The 18,192-nt window shown below is 41.7% G+C and overlaps 1 protein-coding gene across 1 annotated transcript in view; it reads left to right on the forward strand.

Moving 5' to 3' along the window:
• Window positions 1-18,192, forward strand: part of ergic1 (endoplasmic reticulum-golgi intermediate compartment 1) — a 30,776-nt gene that overhangs the window by 4,772 nt on the left and 7,812 nt on the right. The window contains exons 2-6 of the mRNA XM_083785352.1: window positions 6,122-6,183; window positions 10,183-10,255; window positions 11,009-11,103; window positions 15,337-15,461; window positions 17,216-17,363. Coding sequence (XP_083641478.1) covers window positions 6,122-6,183; window positions 10,183-10,255; window positions 11,009-11,103; window positions 15,337-15,461; window positions 17,216-17,363 — 503 coding nt within the window. The remainder of the gene's footprint in view (window positions 1-6,121; window positions 6,184-10,182; window positions 10,256-11,008; window positions 11,104-15,336; window positions 15,462-17,215; window positions 17,364-18,192) is intronic.

The following is an 18,192-nucleotide window of genomic DNA, read 5'->3' on the forward strand; positions in this document are numbered from 1 at the left end:
GTATAAGCCGCAGGGTTCAAATCATGGGTAAAAAGGTGCGGCTTATAGTCCGGAAATTACGGTACATATACACATCACTATAGTCAAAGATTAAGTAAATTTAAAGAGTGCCGTTCTAGTTTACTTTATTTTCGCCAATATTACCCCCTAGCAACACGCCGCAATTTTTTTATAAAACCCACAGAAGCACTTTCACTTTCACTTAAATGTTTAATCTTTTTATTATTATTTTTTTTTACAAATCTTGATATAGCAAATGTAGATGAAGTAGATTTTTCCTAATTTTGGGTGACACTAGTATGTCGAGGTAGCCTAACGACGATGATTCTGGTAATCATTGTTGCTTAAGCGGTCGCATGTTGTAAATCGCTGTAGGCTGACCTTGTACCATAACGAGGTTTTGCTGACCCATCAGTGTCCAGATCTATCACTCAGTCACTCCGCTGTGAGTCATTTGTTCATTCTTTTCAATTTGCTCATTTTCTTTGGAAAGCAATGTGCCTTCATGTCTCTTGGTGTTGCTAAAGGGATGCAGGAACACACTGTCCCCACCATTAATGAAAGACTGCCCCCCCCTCATAATGAAGCACCAAGGGAAAAATAAGCTGGTTTGTACAGTAGGTGGTGGAAAGAGGGAGGTGTTGGTAATTCAGGAAATTGTAAAACGCAACCGGTAGTAAAGTGGGCCAAGAGATGAGAGCTCTCCAGGGTCCATATTAAGATTCATAAACACAATGTTCTTGAACCAAGAAAACACAAGAAGCTCATTAACTGTGACTGCAAACAGTGCCGTGCACACACAGGTCATGACATGTACTGCTTTAAAAAACAGAAAATGTCTTGCTGGCTTCTTGTCGTCATCACTTGGCCGATTGTCTCGGATCAGTGGATGAAAGAAGGAGACTTGTGTGTGTGTGACGTGTGTGTGTGTGTATTAGTGTTCCACAGTCAGGATGTGAGGCGGTGCAGTCCTCTTCATCAACAGCTCATCCCGTAAACGTAAACCACAAGCAGGGAGGTCTGTACTCTGTAGTAATGCCCTCCATATCCTGCCAGGCTAATGCTCCTTTAAATGCCACCGACAGGCACAGGGTTACTGTATGTGTGTGTATGGAAAGAATAGTTATAGGTTATAGGTGAAACGATTAATTGATTAATCGATCGACAGAAAAATCATTGAATACAAACAATGTCACTATCTCTAATCAAGTAATTGCTTCAGTGATCTATCTAAATGTTTATATTAATAAGTGTTAGTTACAACTTAATCGAAATGTGAATTGAATACTTACCTTTGTGGTATACAATAACAAAGTATTTTCTGCTGCTCGGATATTTGATATTTGAATAAGGTCGCAAAGCACAAACATCATGGTAAATATTAAATAAATATTTAATATTTACCATGATGTTTGTGCTTTGCGACCTTATTTTACCATCACTTTGTGGCCCAGATTAATCGAATAATGGGGGGGAGGATGTTGTGCCAGAAACACCCATGAGAGAAGATTTGCCCATTTCTTTCAAACGTATGAAAGCAGGCTGACGCACACCTCAAAGGTAGTGACAGGTGCGCAGAACAAACACTATTTAATGTTCACCAGTTCACAGGGTGATCTTTGATATCAAATATCCACTGTCTGGAACTGGCAAAAAAAAAAAAAATCTTTAAGTCGACCTTTTGGTCGTGAAGCCCTAACCATGCAACTCCTTGGGTCCAAACAGTTGCAAGGAGTTAACGCTAAAACCGTCTGACTCTGGACCCTTTGGTGTCGTTTGGGCCATTGAATTCCATGCGTTGAATCACTAGGGTCAACGTGGGTCAACGTGCAACAAGACTTATCACACCGCAGGGACAACACAAAAACCGTCTTTGGTGTGGTTAGGGCTTTAGACCTTCATCAGGGCAAACGGGCCCAATTTCTTTCTAAAAGAAACACTCTGGAACCACCAATCTGGGCATCCCTTGACCCCACTTTGAGAACCAGTGGTGTGTAGACTAGAGCGGTGCTTTCCAAACTTTTTAGCATGTGATTGCCCAAAAGAGAAATTAGACATTAGCGCGGGACCCAAATTAGTGAAAATGTGTGAAAGCAGATCTACAAGCTCACAACGCGTCGCTTCACGCTGCATTCTGAGCTCGTAGATCAGCTATTCGCTGTTTGTTTTCTAATTTATGAAATTTCTTGAATTATTTTCTTTGATTTCTTCATCAAATCACTGACATGTTTTAATTTAATTTTGTTTTTGAAATAATAATTTAAAAACAAAATGTAGGAAACTCTCAAAAAAAGGGACCCATAAAAATGTGTCCCATGTCCCACAAATGTGTCCCGACCCACAGTGGTGTATAGACCGATTCAGTAGCGGGTCTCATGGTCGCAGCCTACGTATTTCCTGTAGGCGGACTCGACATAGCTGCGGGAGTAAAACCCTCACCATGCGCACCTCTTCCACTACAGTGAACGGCAGAGTGACTGATGTTAGTTTGCCTCAAACTTTACTCCTTTACCTGCTTTTTTACTAACACTAACATTACAAAGATGCCCAGAACATCGAGATGAACCTGTGTAGTTTATGGCTGCTCCAACAGTAGTGGCAACATAAAAATAAAATAAAAACGGAATGTCTAATATCCACCGCGATGGCGGAGACCAGAGCCATTGAGTAATGGTTGAGACGAAGCAGTGAAAGATACATAACGCCAGTCTTACCCAATACCAAATATTTCTGTTTTATTAACACAAGGCTGCTGTACTTTATACCTCATACTTTAAATGCTTAGTATGAGGTATAAAATACAGCAGCCTTGTGTTCATAAAACAGAAAGATTGGGTATTGGGTAAGACTGAAATTATGTATCTTGCAGGATTCTTCACTGCTTTGTCTCAACCATTACTCAATGGCTCTGGTCTCAGCCATCGCGGTGGATATTAGACATTCCGTTTTATTTTATTTGTTATGTTGCCACTACTGTTGGAGCAGCCATAAACTACACATGTTCATCTCGATGTTCTGGGCATCTTTGTAATGTTAGTGTTAGTAAAAAAGCAGGTAAAGGAGTAAAGTTTGAGGCAAACTAACATCAGTCACTCTGCCGTTCACTGTAGTGGAAGAGGTGCGCCTGGTGAGGGTTTTACCCCCGCAGCTACGTCGAGTCCGCCTACAGGAAATACGTAGGCTGCGACCATGAAACCGGTACGGAATCGGTCTATAGAGAATGAAGGGCAGGGATCAGGGAAGGGCAGGGATCCAGGGGTCTTGTGAAGCAGGGAGGGGGCAGGTGGGGGGATCCAGGGGTCTTGTGAAGCAGGGAGGGGGCAGGTGGGGGGATCCAGGGGTCTTGTGAAGCAGGGAGGGGGCAGGTGGGGGGATCCAGGGGTCTTGTGAAGCAGGGAGGGGGCAGGTGGGGGGATCCAGGGGTCTTGTGAAGCAGGGAGGGGGCAGGTGGGGGGGATCCAGGGGTCTTGTGAAGCAGGGAGGGGGCAGGTGGGGGGGATCCAGGGGTCTTGTGAAGCAGGGAGGGGGCAGGTGGGGGGGATCCAGGGGTCTTGTGAAGCAGGGAGGGGGCAGGTGGGGGGGGATCCAGGGGTCTTGTGAAGCAGGGAGGGGGCAGGTGGGGGGGATCCAGGGGTCTTGTGAAGCAGGGAGGGGGCAGGTGGGGGGACCGGGGGTCTTGTGAAGCAGGGAGGGGGCAGGTGGGGGGGATCCAGGGGTCTTGTGAAGCAGGGAGGGGGCAGGTGGGGGGGATCCAGGGGTCTTGTGAAGCAGGGAGGGGGCAGGTGGGGGGGATCCAGGGGTCTTGTGAAGCAGGGAGGGGGCAGGTGGGGGGGATCCAGGGGTCTTGTGAAGCAGGGAGGGGGCAGGTGGGGGGGATCCAGGGGTCTTGTGAAGCAGGGAGGGGGCAGGTGGGGGGGATCCAGGGGTCTTGTGAAGCAGGGAGGGGGCAGGTGGGGGGGCCACACGAGCCAAAGCGGCAGGGCGTGGGCCTCAACAGGAAACACTCCCACCCTCACTACTTCCGATTATTTCACCGCATGCATGGCAGCTCTCGCTGGAAGAAATGTGCACAGATGTGAGTGTTTTGGAAGGAGATGAGGGGAGACTGTGTGAGTGCGTGCTTGTATTACTATACTTGATGGCCACACATCCCTGCACGTATAGTAGAAATTGAGAAATACACAACGTGAGGACACATTTTCCTAGTCCTGAAAAAGCTTTGTTTTTTATGGTTAAATAACCTTGGAGTTGGGGGGCACGCAGCACAGTCGGTAGTGCTGTCGCCTCACGTCACAGCTAGAAGGTCCTGGGTTCGATTCCCGCTGGGGATGCTGTGGGTGCTGGGGGCGTATTCTCTCCTCCGTGTCATCAGTGCCCATACCTGAGGTGGGGTTGGTGAAAGGGCCTCTATGTGTGGAGTTTGCATATTTTCCCCGTGTCCCCTAGGGTAGGTACCCTCACAAAAAACATGAGGTAATCCTGGTCTCTAAACTACCTCCCCCTGGGATAAAAATGATTAAAAAAATATATTAGAGTTAATTAGGTAAATATTCAAGTTGGGATTAGGCATTAAAAGTTATGTTTACTAGAGTAGGGTTGGAGATGGAGTTATGTCCGATTTATAGTTAGTTGCACTACAGAGAAATTAGACAAAATTGTAAAAAATGGCATTCATAAAATATAGCCTTCATAAAATGTTGATCTCCAGTCCTCACAAGTATAGTGATACGAACCTGTGTGTCTGTTGAAAACCTTTCATTTCCCAAAAAGGGCATGTGCACGACGGCTCACATCACAGCCTGTGAGCAGAAATAGTTTTGCTGTTGAGCAGCGTGGAGTTGGACGGTGACCGACCATGGCAGTTTCTGATTCACAGTTCCATTTACAAGCTCGTAATATTCACTTGACAAAAATATATTGCCCTTATGCTATACATGGAGCTAGGGCTGGGCGCTGTACAATGAAATCATTACTCTAGGAATTTAATTTATACTCTCGTCACATAATCTTGAAAACCAAAGAGCACTGACGCAGCGCAACCACAGTTTTATAAATACTTCATACTATTAATAATACATAATACTGTAACTAATAGCTCAGATTCTTTTTACTTGCGCTGTATGAAATACTTGCCATATAGTGGTTGCAACTGTATTAATTGATTGCCCGAGTTCCGTGGTGGGACTCCTGCTCTGGTTTTGTTAATATAATATATAATAATAATAATATTAACACAATATAGCTTACATTGCTATCGTTTTCATTTACACGATATATGATCCAAAAAGCGTCCATATTTTGAACGAGAGGCGGATGAGGAGCAGAAATGAAGCGCTAGTATATCCATCAGATCAAAACCACGGAGAGCGCCCTAGATTTGAGCAGATACGAGGCATTCTTTCTGCCGCACTAACGGCTAAGTCAACGGGAAGCTAATATGGCGTAGAGCGCGAAGGACGTTGGCCGAGAGTCGGACTGAAAAATAAAAAAAAGGGAAAAATTTAAAATAATTCTTCTCTCGCCTGGAATCATTGAGGATGCGCTAGGACGTGTACACACGTCCAATGCATCCCTCGATTGAATTCAACGGTTAAAGGACCACTTCACCACTTTTCAACCTATCTTCATATAATAGGTCCTCACTAATAATCATGATAAAATAGCACAATTATTTTCTACTCAGTCTGTGTCTCATATTGAGGGCTGTGGGCAGTTCAGAAACCCGCCCAGACGTGCAGATTTATTTTTAAACAAGATTCTTCTTTACAAGATTTTTCTTTTTTAGATTTGTATTATTGTGAGAACGATGGCTTCCATTTTTGCATTCCATCATTTGTATTGTAGAAATGGGACATTCTTTTACTTTTGGTACGTTTTGATGCCAATACTGTTACATTTTGAAGTGTGTGTGTGCATGCATGCGTGCGTGCATGCTTGCATGTGTGTATATAATGGCCTTGTTCCAGACATAACATTCCACTACTGTGCCGTAATATCACCGTCTATTGAGTACAGAATGTGCTCTTTTTCTCAGCCAAAGCTGAGCACATGGTGTTTACATAGCGTTTCTAATATTTATACTCTCTCTCTCTCTCTCTCTCTCTCTCGTATTTTTCCTCAGATTGGATATCTACAGGAAAGTGCCAAAAGATCTCACACAGCCCACGTATACAGGAGCATTCAGTGAGTAGTGCCAACACTAAACGTCACTAAAACTAAACTCTTTGTTGTGTTTTCTAATTTCCAGGCCTCAGATAGTCGTAAAAACACAGTGATTTAATTCAAAAGTTTTTAATTCAAAAACAAAAAACGTGTTTTTGCACTTAGTTAGTGCACGTAGTTTGAAATGCACCCAGACGTTGTCTTCCCAACCAATCAAGATTCCGCAACATTTTATGAAGCCTCTGCTTCCTTTCATTTTTTCAGAGGTATGCAAAACCCTACGTAGGTGGGTGTTTTCTGCTATACGCTTTTGGTATGCTTCACCAATTTTCAACCAAGCACAAATATAATTGGTCCTCACTAATGTTCATGATAAAATAGCAAACTTTTTTTCTACTTGGTCTGTGTCTCATCGAGAGGGCTGTGGACACCATACATCATAATGTAATAGACTGATTAATAAGCTAGAGGCCAAAACATAAGTCCAAACATAAGTCAAAACACTTTTCATTGCTTGTCATGACGTTTTGTCTCGTTTTACCAAATTGGTCTCTTCTGCTCTACTTTCCCAAATGGTTGACTTTATTTTATTGTTAAGACTTAAAAACGTTGCGTCGCCCACACACTGGCACACAGCCATAAAGAAAGACTTCAAACACTGTTGGTAAGAAAGCCAGTATGTCTGTATGTAAATGGTACAAAACATTAGCCCCAGGTAAAGTAGATGGAGTGATTAAACGCTTACTGGAACAGGTTAGATTGCTCCAGGAGCTTAATATTTTAGGTACTTGTCACAGAGAGAGGAGGGTGGGGCCTGTCGTAGTACAACTACTGTGCCAGGAATGTTAATGACAGCCTCTTTCACCGTCGCTGCAGGAAAGTATGGCTTGTTGTCACAGGAAATCAAAACTTTGTTTTTTCAGGAGAGTAAATTTGTTTTGTCATCGTATTCGTATACTCATCGTATTGATTATAAGCTGCTTGGCAGGATACTGACTACTGACTGACTATTGAATGATCAGACTTTCAGTTTCACAATCAGTTGTTTATTTTTATTATTCATCGGCCAAGCCCAGGTGACAAAGCGGTTTGTTTACTCAGCTGTCACGATGTCAGGGAAGATTTCCTCTGACAAGAAATTGGTAAATTGATCTTGACTTTCCATTGACTTATCAGCAGCAGTACTAGTTGAATAAATACAACCCAAATTGGGCGTTAATGTTATCAAGGAACTCCCTTCCTGCCTGGTTTACATCAAGTCCACCGCCTCAGGCTGAGTCTGAGAGCACTGTGTTGAGTTGAGATATGTAGGTTGGAGTTACTGCTTGTGTGCAGTGTGCACTCTGCAGGACAACACTTATTACTGTATACAGCAGTGATTATCAACCTTTTCAGGTCGTGACCCCCCCCCCCCCCCCCCCCCAAAATGTATCATATTTGAACTGGATAACACCCTGATAAGCACTTGTAGGAGTTGGGGCATTGCATTTATTTTGACTTGGTTCCACAGATAAATATTGTGGAAATAGCAGATCTACAAGCTCACAACGGCTCATGTTGTGAGCCTCTTTCTTATTGACAATTTGGCCAATGTTTGACCAGATTTTAATAGTATTTAGCGTGATTGCCCTAACAGGGCTTGAAATCAAATTAATTGATTTTTTTTTTAATTCATGAAAATGTTAGCTTTTTATGCAATGTTTTATTTTATTTTTTTAACTTTATTATAATAAACTAACATAAGAAACAAAAAATAAAGGGTCCCATAAAAATATGTCCGCGACCCACAAATGGGTCCCGACCCCGTGTTTGGTAACCAGCCTGTGTTTTATGAATCCATTTAAACCACATGGAAGGATGAGTTTTTTTGTCGTCTTCAAACCCACATTGTGTGAGAGGTCTTTTTACTGTAAGTGATTATTCATTTTTTTTGTTGTCTCGTCAATATTTCCATTGTGGAGCAGCTCTAGGTTTAGTCTCAGTAACTCATTACTCTGTGATCTGCATGTAATCCCCTTACTCACCCAGAGCCCAGAGGCCTGTGGACAATTATACATGTCCTTTGATGGAGCCGGATCGGTGGCCGATGTGTCATGGCGACACTCCCTATTGTTTGTGTCTCAGTTAAACATTACCTTCTGCCGCAGGTTGAGCTGGAAAATAAACTCAAGTACATTTACTCAAGTACTGTTAGTACTTCAAGTACAATTTTGAGGTGCATTCGCTCAACTTGAATACTTCCCTATTTAGCGACACTTACTACTTATTAAACTACATTTCAGAGGTAAAATTGTCCTTTCGACTCCACTACAATTACTTTACAGGTTTAGATTATTAATGCAAAACATCACATGCATTAACCACTTAAGCCCTATTTTATGCTTTGTCTATTTGAACATAGCCGATGCGACGCGCTGTGAGCTTTTAGATTTGTGACAATTTGTGACAAGATTTGTGACAATACTTTTGTACTTTCAATCAAGTAAAAAAACTTTGAACACAGGGTTTTTAACTTTTAACTTGAGTATTTCCACCACTTTTACTTAAGTAAATAAAGAAGTCCTCAGCAGGTTGTCCTGTGTGACGCCCTGTCGACCACAAGGCCAGGTCTCGTGAGGTCTAGCTAGGATACTGTTGCCACGTAAACAGGCTTCACAGTTCACACCTGCTGTGTGTGTGTGTGTGTGTGTGTGTGTGTGTGTGTGTGTGTCGAGCTTCTAATAACTAGAATATAGTATAATACGTGTGTGTGTGTGTGTGTGTGTGTGTGTGTAACAGTGTATAATTGTATATGTATCTTGTGCCAGATTAACCACAGTTACGCAAGCTTGGATCTCTTACTCCTATATATAACCTAGGAAACGTATGACGTTTTATATGGCAGATTTGTTTTCTTTTTTTGATGCATTATTAGATTACATTTAATAGACAGCCTGAGCTGTTGTCAATTATACAATTATACACATTCTCCCTTTCCCTCGGTTCAAAGCAGTGGTGGAAAGTACTGAAATACTTCCAACTTACTTTCAGAGGCAAATATTGTACTTTTTACTTACTGCACTACACTTATTTGACAGCTATTGTTACTAGTTGCAATGCAGATATATAGTTTTAACATTATAAAACATTGCTTCAGCCCTATTTTATACTTATTTAGCTATTTTCAAAAACATTTGACAATGTTGCTGTACTATTTCTTTGGTACTGTACTATTTATATTTTGATGCCAATACTTTTGTATTTTTACTCTAGACAATATTTTAATGGAGGACTGTTACTAATAGGCTACCACAGTATTCTTATATTGTGGTATTGCTAATTTGACTTATAAAATATATATAAGTCAAATAATAATAATAATATAATCGAGTACTTCTTCCACCACTGGTTAACTGCTTGCTCATTATTGTTTGTTTCAACTTCTTAATTTGGTCTCTTCCTTCATCGTAGTCCAATGCCCAGGCTGTGCAGTGAGCCATGTTTGGTCTAGGGGTGGTTGTCAGCTTGTGAGTTTGGTCCCCAGGAAACCCGAATTGACCGGTTTCCGAAGGCTTACGTTGGCATGAGATCACCCTTCTCAAAAGAGATCTGTCGTAATGGCCGCCCGGTGCATTGGCATCCAACAGTATTCACCAAAGGAGGCTCTTTAAAAAGCAGTGTAATGGCATGCTTAACGCCGCCTGTAAAACAGAGCTATTTACAGAACATTTTTATGACGGCTGTGATTTTAATTGAGGTCAATGGCTTGGATCAGTCTTCCACAAATGGCCACGCACTGTGTGACTCATTTGCTTTTGGCCTGTGCCCTGAAATTGGATTATTATTTTAAGTCCAAAACAACATGTTTAGCCCACAGCGACTTAAGCTTACCCAGAGCAGTGATTCCAAAACATTTTCATGACAAGGACCCCCAAATTAATCTGTGATTGGCCACGGCCCCCCATCTGAAAAGACATTAAAGTATTTGTCCCCCGAATACTTTAATGTCACACACTTATAATTGTCTTCCTGTGTCCACAGTATCCATCCTGTGCTGTGTGTTCATGTTGTTCCTGTTCCTGTCAGAGCTGACGGGATTCATAGCCACTGAAATGTAGGTACACACACACACACAAACACACACACACACACACACACACTGAAACATTGTACTGTACGGCCAAACCATTCCTTTTCAGTATGCTCAAATGGATCCAATGTACTTAATATTTTACTCACAAGCTCTTGTTAATACTTTTTATTGGTTACATTTTTATCAAACCCACAGACAGACTAATGACTTTCATGTTCACTCACTTGTGAACTTGTAGGGCATTCATTTACATTTAACATTTAAAGTTGAAATATGGAGATACAAGTTCTTCCCACAGCGATGAAATACTGTAATGGTTTCTTTGTCGCCACCCAGGATAAGTCTGTTGCTGCAATATGTGCAATCCACTGACTGATCTTTAATAATGTCAATGCTGTGGTTAGAATGATGACGACGATGATGTTTTCTTCTGGCCCGACAAAACGGAGACAGTTTCTCACAGGAAATTGGCCTTGAGCATGCGTCAGCTTCTCAGTGCTTGGTTAAGAGGCGACAATTTGGGCAGAAGAGCGACAGGATGGAAATGACACTGACTATGACAAGTTATTCTCCTTGCAATTAGGTTGAAGATAAAAATACATGCAGGGAAATATTATAGTCTTATTGAAATAGCTCTTCAGTCGAGTTAGATTTATCTGGGGTTTAAATTATTTTATTCAACCTCGTTTAACAACTATCCCCTGTCTTTTTGCCTCTGTTTGTCTGTATCTGTGTGTCTGTCTCTCTGTGTTGTTTTATGGTTTGTGTTGACAGCGTAAATGAGCTGTATGTAGATGATCCCGATAAAAACAGTGGCGGGAAGATAGATGTGAGTTTAAACGTCAGTTTGCCAAACTTACACTGTGATTGTGAGTATATAAACATATATTAAAATATATCTTCATCTCTTCATCTCTTCTCTTCATTGTATTTACTTTTCTGAATGTATGTTATGAGTATCCTGTACAAGTTATGACCCGTGTTCACTGCCGATCTTATCAGACAGACTCATTATGTTTCCTCGTTATCGTTTCGAGGACAAATGAGAATGCAGATAAGGAACACGGCTTGTTAAACCAGAAAATGGTTTGTTTACCAGGCCCTGTTGTGTAGACGGGTGGTGGTGTTTTTTGTTTTGTTTTACTGGATAATGATAATTAATTTATCTTTCTATTGCTTTTCAAAACAAAGTTACAAAGTGAAAGTACAGAGCAAAGTTAGAAACAGCAAACGGATCACAACAAAAAAACATCCGATAACGATTTTAAAATTAGAACACTCACATGTAGAACGGCTAAGAAAAACACTTGACACAGAGAGAGGTTTTTCAAAGCGACTACTGATAATGTAGACTTCTGATAGTGTAAGTGTCAAAGTGGAGTCCACGGATCCTCTGGACTCAATGAGGGGGTTCCAAATAGACCCTTAGAGGTCTGTAGCTCAGAGTGCACAAATCGAACCAAATGGGCAATTTCGGGGGTACATTTGGTTCTATTTTGTTCACTTTCAGAGTTGTGGGGGTGCTCGACATAAACATATTTTTGAATCAAGTGCGTCATCAGGGGTTTACAGGTGTAAATAAGTAATTTTTGTGCAAGGAAATATAAACTGAGGGACAGGGAGAACGAGGAGGAAAGAAATGAAATAGCAAAGAGAACAATGCCTGTGGAAAATCAAAACAAAAGATACATTTCAGTAATGTCAAAAAGGAAAGGTTGTGTAAAGAATTACATTGTGGGTAAACTTGTGCATTTAATGCGTGTGTGAGTAAGAGTGTGTTATGTTGGCTTGCAGTCACACAGCTGTGGAACATGTGTTTGTAAAGGTCTCATTCTTTGTGTTCCTGCTATTACTAATGTGATGTGAATGTAATTCAATTACTAATGCTATCTGACTGTAATGTAATCACTAATGCTATTTGAATGTTTGATTACTAATGCTATCTGAATGTAGTTTTATAAGCTTTACTTCATTTCATACGTGCATCATAGCTCACTGTTATCCAAACAGTGGGTCGTGACCCATTTGTGGTTCACGGACCAATTTTTATGGGTCACAACTCGAGTACAAATCCCATTTTCTTTTAATACATTAAAAACATACAAAAAAAAAACTACAGATTTACATACATTTTAAAACAAATCTAAGAAATTCCATAAATAAAATAAATACAAAAATTAAGAAGCTCGCAATGCGAGTGACGCGTTATGCCCTTGTAGGTCGGCTATTTTCACTAGTTTGGGTTCCAGGCAAAGTCGAATCTCTCCCTTGAAAAGTTTGGGAACCACTGGTTTAGATTTAAAACGTGGGATGGTTGAGCCACCATAGATGGGAGACGAGACGTGCAAATGTTGGAGATGAATGATTTAAAATGTCTAATCTCTCTTTTGGGTCTCGACCTGAAAAGTTGGGGAACCACTGCCGTAGCTGTCCAACTTCACTGGAATGCATTTAAAGCCCTATTTTGCTCTGCCGCTCTGCTTTCGTCTTTGAGTTAATCGTTAACTGTCAGGCAGAAAGCTTGTATCTTGTTTATTGCAAAATGATTACCGTACTTTGTAGTTTGACAGAGTCGACAAAAAGCATCAAGCTTGTAGATCAGCCAGTTTTGCAATTTAGCGGATCGATTGATGGTTTAATACTTTATTTGTCAAAAATGTAAACTTATTCAATGTATTCAATTAAATCGTATTCAGAACACTATGTACAAAAGAGAAAAAAGGTGGGGAAATGGCGGGGAGTGTATGATGCCTCCTTTCTATGGGAATATGCACTTGTCACTTACCCCCCCCCCCCCCCCCTTGTGGTCTCCAGTCCTGATAGATGTTTTTTCAGGCCAATTTAGAAAGAAACTAGTAGATTTACATCTGTCACGTGTCAGGGTATCCCACATTTTGGTGGCAGAGTAGTAGAATGGGAATTTTCCCATGGTTATTAAAAATATTGGTATTTAAGTCTACCTATTAACAAGAGCTTGTGACGGAAATCTAGAATTGGATCCTTTGGAACACAGGTTATTTCTTCCATTTCCTGGGATATACAAGGTGTCCGACAACAACTACATTTTTGAAGGTTTAGTTTTTTTATCAGTGAACACACTGTTTCGAAAATATTGAACCAATGAAAAGTAGTAAAAAGCGCTTCAGACAAAACCTCTTAACCCTCAAACTGTGCTAAAGCAACTAACTCCACCACCTCTCCCCCTCTCACGGAAGTAATTGACAATATATAAATCCACAACACCAACTTTGATGAGGCAGTATTGCCTTGTTTTCAAAATATAAGGATTTCTTAATTTCCTGAAAAATGTGAATTTGTCATTTCCTGATTATAATTCTTTTGTGTGGATTTAGATGGTTTCATTCTGACAGCAGAGATATTTAACCTTATCAAACATCCATCACCTCAAGTTCAATGTGTATATACAGCAAGAACGGAGACATTGTTTCATCACGGAAAGCTGCTATTTCCAGCCGTCTCCACCGTGTATCCGTTTTCTCTATGCGCAACACTTCCACAGTTACAGCCAACTTTCAGGCACACACTCGCTGCAGTGCGCCACTGACCTTTGCACGTTGCCAGAATATGATTTGTGACTTGATGGAAAAGCAGAAAAAATGTGCAGCAGTAACCTTTTAATAATAATAATCACACACGCCCACACATCCGCTCTATGTGGAAAGGCTTTTAAGGCTCAGAGAGCCAAGCTAGAGCTTCTATTAATGCTCTGTATATGGAGAAAGTTCCGCTTTGGATTAGATGGCGTCTCAAATGCCAACCGGTGACTCGTCTTGGTTGGCCACTTGACAGCTTCATCTAGCACAGTGGTTCCCAAACCCTTATAGCCCGTGACCCAAAGGAGAAATTAGATGTTTGCCCGTGACCCAAACTACTGAAAATAGCTGATCTTCAAGCTCACAACGCGTCTCTTCGCGCCGCGTTGTTTTTGTTTGTTTTCTAATTTATGGAATATCTTAGATTTTTATTTGAATTCTTCAAGAAATTTACAGAAGAAAATAATTTAATTAGTTTTTTAACTTAAAATGTAGCTTTTTGGGGGGAATGTTTTTTTAAACCGTCTTGAAATAATAATTAGAAACAAAATGTAGGAAAGAAAAATAATAAAGGGACTCATAAAAATGTGTCCGTGACCCACAAATGGGTTCCGACCCAGTGTTTGTGAAGCAGTGATCTAGCAGACTGGGTTGGTTGGGGGCCAGCCAGCCAGCCAATACGTAGACGGGGGATCTGAAAATAAGCCCCTGGCAGGTCCAGCATGCCAAGACGGTGTAGGGATGAGAGAACGGGGGAGGGGAAGCCTGGGGGGGGCAGGAGGGGCAGGAGGGGTGAATGGAAAAAAACAGCCAGAGCATGTCGGAGGGATGGAGCTATCGTATTGCTGTCGGGTGGAAGCCTTGTACGTCCATAACTGTTACGGTTTGGGCAATTGAAAAAAAGAAAAGAAAAACCTGTGTTACTTCCGATGGATCCAATGTAGTTATTATTTAGTGCCAAAGAGTTGTGGTTAATAATACTTTACATTGGCTCAGTCAGTATTTATGAAACCACTTTCACTTCCGGCGTAACTTGTTTTGTGTGAAAGTAGCCAATCTACAGCCTCACAATGAGCTTCAGAGCTTGTAGATCGGCTATTTTCGCTGCTTTGTGAAACACTGTGTGAATTACCCTACATGAAGTAGGGTATTGAAAAAATGTAGTTCATATCCATATATTTCAACAAGATTTCTGTCCGACAGCAACGATACTACACTGTGCTGGTTCTCTCTCACACACACACACACACACACACACACACACACACACACACACACACACACACACACACACACACACACACATCCTCAGCTCAACCAACAAAGTGCTTATTTTTTATATGTTTATTGACTTCCTGTGAAAAAGGTTGTACACATTATTTTCTCATCTCTCGCTCTCTCTCTGTCTCTATCTCTCTCTGTCTGTCTGTCCCTGCCTCTCTCTGTCTGTCTGTCCCTGCCTCTCTCTTTCTCTGCCTGCCTGTCTGTTTCTCTCTATCTGCCCACCCGTCTCTCCCCTGCATGATGTCATGATGTGGTGCTGGTCAGTGGTGGGTCTGGACATCCAGGATGAGATGGGTCGCCACGAAGTGGGCCACATAGACAACTCCATGAAGGTGGCGCTCAACGACGGCTACGGCTGCCGCTTCGAGGGCGAGTTCACCATCAACAAGGTAAGAGCTACCGCTACCAGTGGTGGGAAAACGTACTCAAGTAAAAGTATCAATGCTGCAATTATACAAATGCTCCGTTACAAGTAAAAAAGTAAAAGTCTGGGATTCAAAATGTACCAAAAGTAGAAGTACTCATTATGTGGAATTTCCTGTCTCAAGTTTTCAAATGTATACAGCTTTTGAAAATAGCAGATCTACAAGCTCACAATGTGTTGCATCACAACGCATCGTGACGTGACGTCGTAAACGACACACGCGTCGCAGGATTCCCGTCGTGCCTTTGAGCTCCGTCAGCATGGCATTACGCGGGCCACCTTTTCACAGAGTGGTAATATACTCCCCATTGTTAGGGAAATTGGCCCTTCAATGTAACACACACGCAATTGCATTAGCTGGCTTACATTAAGTAGCCTGCCTAGTACAAGTTTAGGATTAATGTAGAACTGAGCCTGATTATGTGCTGTGACTGTCTACTTGGACATTTAATAATAAAAGGATTGCTTGCGTCAGGGGATTGAGGGCAGCCTGCCTGCACATATTCAATCTCAAATTGGGTTCTGTTTAAATGGAACACATCACGCTCTGGGTCCTGGGACCTCTCCAAAACGTGGCCTCTCCAACAACATTGCCCCACGTTTTGCGTCACCGTTTTTCCAGCGCCTCGGAAATGATTAACCCGACAGTTGTACACGTTAATGTGCTTAACTTTGTTAAAGGTGCTGGCCGGAGCGAGTGGGAGAGTTGCTTTGTGAATAATGGGGCCGTTGTAGTGGAACATGCCAGGTAGTTAGATGTTTATCCATGCGGAAAGCAAGGGACATTCTGATTTCCCACCGAGTTTTGTATTCTGACCACGGTGTCGATGCGCGAAATGGCACGAGTTGAGTCACCGTCAACCAGTTGACCCACGTCTCTCTGTGTGTGTGTGTGTGTGTGTGTCTGTGTGTGTGTGTGTGTGTGTGTGTGTGTTCGGGGTGTCACAAAAATATTTACTTGAATGGCACCTGCTTTACACCAGCTTGAGTTTTCTAACCTGCAAAAGTCACCATTAAACTGATCTCATTTTTTTTAATCAACAGTAAGATTACACCACATGAACCCTAGGGTCCTTATTGTGGAGGTGAACACTCCACAAAAATAGCTGAACTTGGAGATCCACTATTATTACTATTACTGTTGTTTTCTGCTATAGTATATAATGTTAGTTTATTAATGGATGGATACACCTCTATTGCACTGGTCCTTAAAGGGGAATACCACTCATTTTCAACATTGAACTATGTCATTAATATGGAAATAATAAAAAGTCCCCCCCTTCTGTTTAGCCTAGAACTGGAGGTCTCGAACTTGGAGTCATGTGATCAGTGACATCACATGACACCAAGTTCTATCCCTCCAGTTCTACGCTAAACAGAAGGGGGGGACTTTTTTATTATTATTTCCACACAACTCTAAGGTATATTAATGACATAGTTCAATGTTGAAAATGAGTGGTATTCCCCTTTAACGTCACATCTGGGCACCACCAGGGCATTTTACGGTGTATCTTCTCTGTCGGGGTGAAACCTCATCTGTCCAAATCCATTACTTTTCTGGATTCAAAGAGGTCCGTGGCTTAATGCTTATCACACTAGGGGCGGACCTTAAAATCTAAAGGGTTGAGAACGGCTGTCTTGACCGTAACGTGTATTGCTGTACTGTACTCACCTGTCCTGGCGTAACATGTTTCTGTACTGTGCTCACCTGTGCTGCAGGTCCCAGGGAACTTTCACGTGTCGACACACAGCGCCACAGCGCAGCCTCAGAGTCCTGACATGACACACACAATCCACCGGCTGACCTTTGGAGAGAAGCTAGGGGTAGGCCTGTCACAATCATTACATAATCGTCTTCATCGCAATAATTTACCTTCGCTATAAACGCCAGGACAACGCTCCACACGTCCCAGGCTCTTCTCACTTCTGGCTCCAAAACGATGGAATGCACTTCCCATTGCAATCAGAACTGCAGACTAGCTCCCAATCTTCCGCCGTAGTCTGAAAACCCACCTCTTCAGACTCCATCTTAGCCCGTAGCACTTACCGTAGCATTTGCCCTAGCCTCGACAACCTTACATGCGTATGCATAGGCTCAACTTATGTAACTTAGATATAATTTGATGTAGACATAGCACTCTATAGTGTATACGCATAGTCTCATTATATATATTCCACTGTTAGCTTCTTAGCTTGCATATGATTCATGATGACTATTTATGTATTTGATGTATTACCATGTTATTTGTTCTTGCTTACTGTTATTCGCTCTGGATTAAGAGTGTCTGCTAAATTGTAAATTTCAGATAATTGCAATTGTTTCATCATAATCGTTGCAGACAAATAAATGTTCATCATAAAAAAGCTGAAATAGCTGATCTACAAGCTTCAGCTACTGTATATCACTTTGTGACAATATTTTTGTAAAGTACGAAATAATGAATATATCAGTAATTATTTGTCATATCTACCGTATGCATTATTTTTATTACTGGCTACAGGTCTGAAATGTCACTTCCTGTACCGTTTGTTTCCTGTTTGAGCCTATCTCACTTCCTGTCTTATCTTGATCTCTAACAGCCCCTAAAATATCCCAGCTACGAGCTACAGTTTGTACATATTTTAGCACGCAACACCATCACACGGCAAAGTGTCAATTTGGTTGCACGCACGCACTCACACACGCACAGTGATAG

This window comes from Protomyctophum parallelum, assembly GCF_964188405.1.
Source record: "Protomyctophum parallelum genome assembly, chromosome: 16".
Lineage (NCBI taxonomy): Eukaryota > Metazoa > Chordata > Actinopteri > Myctophiformes > Myctophidae > Protomyctophum > Protomyctophum parallelum.